General features: G+C 33.3%; 1 protein-coding gene across 1 annotated transcript; it reads left to right on the top strand.

The window, feature by feature from the left end:
- The first annotated feature begins 5716 nt into the window (after positions 1 to 5716).
- LOC139852425 (uncharacterized) lies at positions 5717 to 7870 on the top strand. The gene is made up of 3 exons (XM_071841719.1): positions 5717 to 5872; positions 7278 to 7390; positions 7491 to 7870. Exons 1-3 carry the CDS (start codon positions 5764 to 5766, stop codon positions 7596 to 7598), a joined length of 330 nt encoding a protein of 109 aa, XP_071697820.1. The 5' UTR covers positions 5717 to 5763; the 3' UTR covers positions 7599 to 7870.
- Positions 7871 to 8477: the final 607 nt, after the last annotated feature.

The following is an 8477-nucleotide window of genomic DNA, read 5'->3' as shown; positions in this document are numbered from 1 at the left end:
TTAAACCCAAAATAGAAAAAACAGAATTCTGTCGCTGGGCTCGTGCGCGGCGCGCACTCATGTCTGGGCAGAATCTAAGCTTTGTTTAATTACACAATGCTTCCTGCACTTTATGTAGCATAATTACACTTTCGTATAATAAATATTAGGGTCTTACAACAGAAGGCAACAATAAGAGGACGAGCTCCGACGAAAGTTACTGCCCAAAAACACAGAGATTCGACGACTAAAACCTCTTGTTAAAATAAATAGTCAAGGAAGCCCCTTCAACGACCAACAAAACACACTTCAAAAATGGTTTAAATAAATAAAACATCAAAATAACATGAAACGAACAACAAAATACGATAAAGTTCCGGCAAGGAGCTTCACCGGAAAGGGCATGATTAGTGCGTTAAGGCTTCACAATGCTTTCATCACTTTGCGTTAAATGGTACCACTTATAAATACCTACTTTAACTAAACACCGATGTAGTTACACGTGCTCTTTTGAGTTTTAACACATGAGAAAGTATTTCTTAACTACTTTCCATCTTTTCACCAAAAGATTTGACATGGTTCATGCAGTTTAGAACTGGTCATCATATTACATTTGAATTTTTTAATGACAACTCTAACGACTGTCTTAAAGAAATTCAAATATGCATCATGTATTTATACATTGAAAGATGTTTAATCCAAGGTGAAGACATCGTTAAGCCCTCACTTTGGTTTGTTTTTGTTTCATATATTCAGTTTCCGTGACATGTCTTATATTGTTTTTGGTCTCCTGCATTTGTCAAGATCATTTAGTTAGTTGTTAGTTTAATTTGGTGGTTTGATTGATTAGTTGATTGGTTGTGATGTTTTGCTTATTTTTACGGTAGGCTCGATCGTAGATAACGGTTAGACTTTCATTTTATAGTTTTTAGCATTCTATATCTTTTGATTCATTAACCTTCGTTATTTTAGGGGAAAAAGTTTATACGTGATAATAACTATCAACTTTCTAAATAACGACCCATTTCTCAACTGAATGTACCACCACCTTGAACCAGGATCAGCCCTCGGGGTGGTTGAGATGTGCAATCGCACTGGGCATCACAAGACGAGGGACATCAATATTTAAGATCGAATATGAAATTTTTAGAAGAAATTTTGAAATTTTAAACTATAGTTAATGGATTTGTAGGTTATTACATGATCTAGACGGTAGGAAAAAAAAAAGTAACTTCATGGATTTGAAACGAGTACGTGAGTCCCATTTATTTTTATTTTTTTATGCATATAAAATAAAATACTATCCAATCATAATTGTGTGGACAATTCACCACTTTATAGGCCCCATAATTATTTTACATTATTAAAATACTCCTTATTATTTTTATTTTCATATTTTATATTCTTTCTATAAATTTATATGACAACATACATAGATCTTTATATTTAAAGGTTAATATTTTATGAGACTATTATTTATTTATTCATTAGAATAGAACAACATTCAATAGTCTTATATTATTATGAGCAAATATAATATAATAATTAAGATATTGTTTAAAAAATTTAATTTCAATAAGTTCTTTTAACTTAAAAGTTTAACTGGTTTAATATTATTACAAAATATACTTGAAAGTTAATAAAAAATAAATGAAATCGTGCTTTCATATCCAATATCAAATATGTTACTCGTATTAAAGTTAACAATTTTCAAATATAATTAAAATCTCATGTTAATGATGTTTGCTTATTTAATTCTTTATTCTAAAACACAAGCAAACATCATTATAAGTGATTTATTTTAAGCTTACAGTTATAACTTTATTGTTTAAAGTTTAAAGGGCATATTGTGATCTTTTTGTATTAGGCATCACAGTTGACAAGACCAGCCCTGCCTTGTACACAAATATAACTCTTGATGATCGAAATAGAATCCATTACATTTTCAATAATTACAACCACTGTTACTTTTTCTTCGATGACGTCTTTAGCTCGCTCGTCTTCTCCGGTCACTCTTCTGATTTCCAGATGACGATTCCGTGTGGTTTAACCCGGGATCTGGGTTTTGGGTTGTTCCGGCGTGCTTCTGTTGTTATTTGGGTTAGTTGGAGTGCACGCTTCTTCTCTTCCTCTCTGATGGTCGCTGCCATCTTCTTTCCTCTGGTGGTTGTAGGCGACGAATTCCAGCGAAATTCTACAAACATCTAGGTAATTTGGGGTTTCATTTTGAGGTTGGAGTTGTGTTTGGCGGGCTAGTGGTTGGTGTTTGCTTTTTGTTTGAAATCTGGTGGAATCCGGTGGCCGGAAGGCTGCCTGTGGTCACTTTGGGTGGATGACGGCTGCTAGCGACCTTGAGTGGTTGCTAACGATCGACGACTGCTCTGGGTGGTTGCGGGTGGCTACAACCAGCGCTATGATGGATGTCTGGTTGCCGTGAAGGGTTGCCGACGACATGGTGATTCTGGTTGCTGATGACGTTGTTGACAGCCGTTTGTGGTATCTTGGAGCCTAATGGATGTTGTTTCTGCTGCTGGCTCCTGGCGACTGCTGGTAGTCGCTGGCGGAAGCTAGCTTCTGGTTTTTGGCTACTCGTTTTTGCGGGTTTGTAAATCCTCAGAAAATTCGGTGATGATAGCCTGGTTTCTATTGGTTTGACTTTGTGATTTGCACTGTTTGGTTGGTGCTCCGCTGTTGTGTTCATACATTTCCCGTAGTCGAGTCTCGGGTGGACTCGATGTCATTGCCGACGTGTGTTGACTTAGTTGACCTCGGAAAATTGATGTTTATTGGAGTGTTTCTCTCGGGATCCTTTTTTCGCTCTAACGGGGATTTGATCTTACTCGACAGGCTTGTGGTTATCTGGTTTAGGAGTTGTTTCGTGGTTTTCGGGTACGAGAGGTTACTTTGATTTGCAGGCCTCGGGTTAGGTGCTACTGGAGTGTCCGGTGTTCATTGTAGTTGGGCGGCTTTTGAGTAGTGGTGATTGCGGCGTTAGATATGTGTCCGATTTTATGTATATTTAGATTTAGATTTAGGTTTGGTGGTTTTTCGTTAGTATTGTCATTTACATTTTTAATGTGATCGCTCTCTTTCAATATTATCGTCCATTTTGTAGGACGATCAGAGCGAGACCTTTCAATTTTTGTCGTTCGTGTGTATCAAGGATTTTTACGATCGATATATATATATATATATATATATATATATATATATATATATATATATATATATATATATATATATATATACTCCCTCCGTCCCACCATAAGTGTCCACATTTCCATTTTGGGATGTCCCATTGCAAGCGTCCACTTTGTATGTCAACCAATGAAAATGAGTTATTCTGGAGAGAGAAAATTTCTGATTGGTGGAGAATGGAGTTAGTGAGATTTCCTAAAACTGTGTGCAAAAAGTAAGTGTTGTAATGGGACGGAAGTAGTATATCTTATCTTATCTTACTACTATAGAAGAGGTTTTTTCATCTTCAGGTTCATCTTGTGCCACTTGTCAAGTTCTTATTGGCCTAACAGAAACAGGGTCGGGTCACCCATATTATTTGGTTTTTAATCTAATCCATATGCGCCAACACTCCTTTCCACATCTTTTTTAAAGTTGTCTCAACCTGCCACCACCTACTTCTCTCCATCAATGTTTTGACGTCCACGTTTTTCCTTTATGGACAGACAGCTACTCCAAATTGAAATTAAATTTTCTTTGGTATCTTTTGCACCGCTCTTCTTCTATAACATTTGAAATTAGGTATAATTTCTTCTTCTTATGCATCTATTAATTTAATTTAATTCGATTGTTGATTATACAATTGTCGTTGTCTTTGAATTGTTAACAGATTCGAGTTTCACTGCACCGATGATGTGGTTAGTATAGTTAGGGTTTCAATTCTGGCTACACAAAATTACATTTGACATTCTGAATTCGATTTGGAGATCACTAATCGATGTTGCTTTGCTTCTTAAGGTTTATTTGTGACACTAATTTTGGTAAGATACTACATATTCTTTTTACGTATTCATCTTTTTGTTCCTATTTTTTAGATTATATATGCTCACCAAATCGATTAATTGAAGTGATATGAGTATTGATACATCGCTTCTTTTTTTTGTTTTTTTGATTTTGTAGGATCGATCGAAGCTTTCTGCTGAGGTAATTTGTTATTTGGTTTGTAGGCTAATTGATTAATGATCATGTTTTCCTTGATTGATAAAATCTATTTTTAAGTTTAGTTATGTTTTTGTTTTTAGGTTAACTTGTTGTGCTTGAAACGACTGCCTTGATGAATGACAATGAGTTTTTTAGTATCGTGATTAGATTATTTGTGATTTGTTTAAGTTGAATTTATTCAGTAATTTTCAAATCTGTTGATTGGCGAAAATATAATTTATTCAGTATCACAAGCTTTTGGTGATGCTTCGTAAGATATTAGACGAAAGTATGCTACTTGGTGAGAACGTATGTCAAGGAACACGATGATAACTACGTTTCTGGTATGTACTTATCATTGGATATTTTGTGTAGGTTGTTCCAAAATTCAAATCTTTTGCGGTTGACTAGAGGGATTAGATTGAATAAGAAATTTAGAGACCATGAAAAGATAAAAGTTAATGTTACGAGTTACTTCCACTCCTGCAAAAGATGGTGTTGTTACCACAGATAAACAATCTGGTGCTTTACATTTCAATGGTGATTGATACCTTTAAGGATGAAGAAATTGGTAATTTGGACTTCGTGTGTAACGTATAACTTGACAACGTAGAGATTGCGAATGTTTTTAAACGCTATCAAGAGGCCCTCGTAAATCTTACTTTGCTCCTCTATTTGATTAACTGATTATGTTACATTCTTCATCGCATATATTGTAGTTTATAAATTTGGATGACCTTTGGTCTTTCGTTAGGATGAATTGTAGAAAAATTGCACCCACATTTATGTAAAGCAAAACGTTTGTAGAGGTGGCAAAATGGGCAGGGTGTGTGGGTCGGAAATGGTTCATAATATGTGACCTTTTGTAGCTATCGAAACTGATCGATTGAGTTGACAATATCTATTTCTGTCTAAATTTTGCATTATGTAATTGGATTGCTAAATATGATTAGTAAAGATTAGCAATGTCAAACATTTGTTGACGAATAACGCTTGGCTTATGAAATGGGGCCTATCAAAATGAGCAAGGTATAGACACATTTTATAATGGTTTCTATAATTATGATTGGCAATGAATGATAAATTCGATGTTGTTGCGTTTGAGAGCTATTAAATTTGAACTTGTTGAAATTCTTATGTATTTTATATGCATGGAGTTTAATTATTTGATGTTATCTTAATGCACATGAAACAAAGCATGTTTACAATTTGGGGATCTGCTTTACCCATAACTGATAACTGATTGAGCTCAACTACATGAAGCGAACAAAACAAAATTTGGGTTGTGCATTTAGTGGGTTACTAAAAGAAGCTACCTTAAATATGTTGACTTGTGGCCAACAAATGGTTTCCCTGACCATGCTTGTAATCCTTACGAACAACCTCAAATATATGCTGAAACAAATAATATTCTAGACTTACCCAATTCTTCAAGGCGGTCAGCTTTCACCTCAAACAAACCCCTCGTTCGTCGACCTTAAATATAGTTAACGTATGTAATGTCGTACGATATGTACACCTTATATATATATATATATATATATATATATATATATATATATATATATATATATATATATATATATATATATATATATATATTTAACATATGTTATACGATAGAGTATGCAGAACATCATTTTTATGATCAGTTTAACTGATTTTTGCTATCCACAGGTGGTCACAGATCTGGACTGCGTGATCAATATAAGGAATGTCCAACCTCGTAAACAAGGTCTGTTTGCGTTTGATAAGCTCCAACTTATACACATGGTTTTCATTTGTCAATTTATTCTATACATGACCGTTATTCATGAAGTTTGGTTTAATAGTAACATTAGTTAGCCAAATTATTTGAACTGTTACCTCTTGGGCCGTGCATTATGCAAGGCCAAAAACACACTATATATATATATATATATATATATATATATATATATATATATATATATATATATATATATATATATATATATATATATATATATATATATATATATATATATATATATATATATGTATATATATATATAGGGGTAGGATCAAGAGGGAAGTAACCAATCGGGGGGAAGCGGGGGGAAGCAAAAACTTTTTTTTTTTTTTTTCGTTTTTTGAAAAAACTTTGTTCACGAACATTATAGATGAGATGAAAATATGAACATTTAGTAGAGACACTTTGTGATAAATGTTTTTATTTTGGCGGGGAAATGCTCGAAGAAGTAATATATAACAATTATCGTGTTTTTCGAGCGTATGTTGAGGTTTTAGCTATTGGGGTTTAGATATTAGGGTTTAGATATTAGGGTTTATAGGGTTTAGATATTAGAGTTTAGAAATTTAGGGTTTAGGGTTTAGATTTAGGGTTTAGATTTAGGATTTAGATCGAGTTTTAACACGAACGGTTTAGGGTTTAGGTTTTGGTGTTTTGGGGAATAAACCCTAAACTCTAAATCGGGCTAAATTTTACCTCACAAAACATGGAAAAAAAACGTTCATATTCTTCACGAACAATATTATCTTGAATATTATTTTTGTCGATCGTTTTTCTGCCTAAATAATACCATTCATCACGAAGTGTCTCTTCTAAATGTTCATATTTTCGTGTGATCTTGATGCCGGAAAAAAAAATTCCAAGAAAAACGAAAAAAAAAAAAAAAAATTTGCTTCCCCCCTTTCATCTGGTTACTTCCCCATTGATCCTGCCCCTATGTATATATATATATATATATATATATATATATATATATATATATATATATATATATATATATATATATTCGTTGAAAAAAATTTCTAACGATCAACATAAGTATACAAATTATGAACGTAGGTCATAAAAAGAGATGAAAAATGTCAATAATACCCTTATGACATAGAATCATAAAAGTAGTAGGTGAAGCCATCTTTGACTTTGTAAAACGGAGACCACGACGTACATCAAAGTGGGAGAGACGTGTTCCTCAATAGATAACGATTACGACTATATTTTAACCCATAAACATACAATCAACCAAACCTTTATTTCCTCACCTGCTATCATTTCATTCATTCATCTTCAAAAATATCAAACACAAACAAATAAACCATTTTTGTTAACAACAAAATGTGTCCCATGAGATTTATATTAGTGTTTTTCTCAGCGATTTTAGCCGGTTATATCGCATGGAAGTCATTTCGAACAACTTCTGATACAGAAGACAATCTTTTCAATGACGATTCATCGGTCACCAAACGACAAACTAACTTCATAAAGGTACATGCATATTCCTTGTAGGAATGTTGTACTATGTAACAATTTATTATGATCACATGTTATTATGTATTTATGTTAATCTTGTTTTATGAAACTTCAGATGGGTCAAAATGGATTTTGGGCATTTGTTGACATGGCTAGTGGAAAGTACTTATGGAGGAACTTAAACCAGATTAAACAAGTTGGAAAAGTGAAGACTAATTCTTAGGATTATAGGCTGATTTTTGAGTTAGCCTCAAAGTCAAACCTTACCACGATACCAGTTTTCATATGTTGGAAAGTCAAACCACTATTCGTGTGGTGTTTATTTTTTATTTTGGATAAAATGCTTTGTATATCTCGGACATTTAACTTGTATAAAACATTGAATTTGACCATAATTCATCACTACTAAGAAATTAGTTTGATGGTACTATGTGACTCGCATTGCGAGCTACCTAATACCATGGCGACTAATCGCTTTGTTGCAGTTCGAAATCATCGCGGGTGAACATATGTGACTATGAAGGGATTACTTTTTTTTAGTTTTGTGAATTCAAACCAATGACCTCCACATTGAACAAGATCAATCGATCTATTTGATACAAATTGATTTAGACTTTAATCAGTATATGGTTGACAAGATCAATCGATCTATATGATACTAAACAATTGATCATGACAAACATTGAACAAATGTTAGAACAAACACTAGCAAAACATTTCACATTGACACAAAACATCCAAATTCTCGTCTTTGTATTCCACGAACCGAGAACTCCATCAAATAATATTTCCTAATAATAGTTGTTACGTATCAATTTCCTAATCAAGTAAACCTAAACATAAATGTTAAATATACAGAAACCCAAGAAAACAGAATTGTTAAGTTCTAACCTCGTATGCAAGACGGGTGCCTTTTAAACACGTCACCAACTTGTGAATCCTTGCTAACAACTAGATGATACTGGCATGATAAAAATCACCAATTATATTGAGCGTATTCCTTTGTTGCTACTGCTCGTGTTGGATAAATACCGTAACGGTACTTCATTGCACTCAGTAAGGTATTTTTCTTAATCTTCAATAAATTTGAAATTTCTGCTTT

The sequence above is a fragment of the Rutidosis leptorrhynchoides genome, chromosome 6 (assembly GCF_046630445.1).
Source record: "Rutidosis leptorrhynchoides isolate AG116_Rl617_1_P2 chromosome 6, CSIRO_AGI_Rlap_v1, whole genome shotgun sequence".
Classification (NCBI taxonomy): domain Eukaryota; kingdom Viridiplantae; phylum Streptophyta; class Magnoliopsida; order Asterales; family Asteraceae; genus Rutidosis; species Rutidosis leptorrhynchoides.
Note: the sequence above shows the minus strand (reverse complement) of the source record. Positions and strands in the feature narration are given on the sequence as shown.

Coding starts and splice junctions, on each gene's coding strand:
- LOC139852425 (XM_071841719.1), top strand. CDS start 5,764: ATGCAGAACATCATTTTTATGATCAGTTTAACTGATTTTTGCTATCCA. Junction 5,873..7,277: donor TGTCCAACCTCGTAAACAAG/GTCTGTTTGCGT, acceptor TGTTTTTCTCAG/CGATTTTAGCCGGTTATATC. Junction 7,391..7,490: donor GACAAACTAACTTCATAAAG/GTACATGCATAT, acceptor ATGAAACTTCAG/ATGGGTCAAAATGGATTTTG.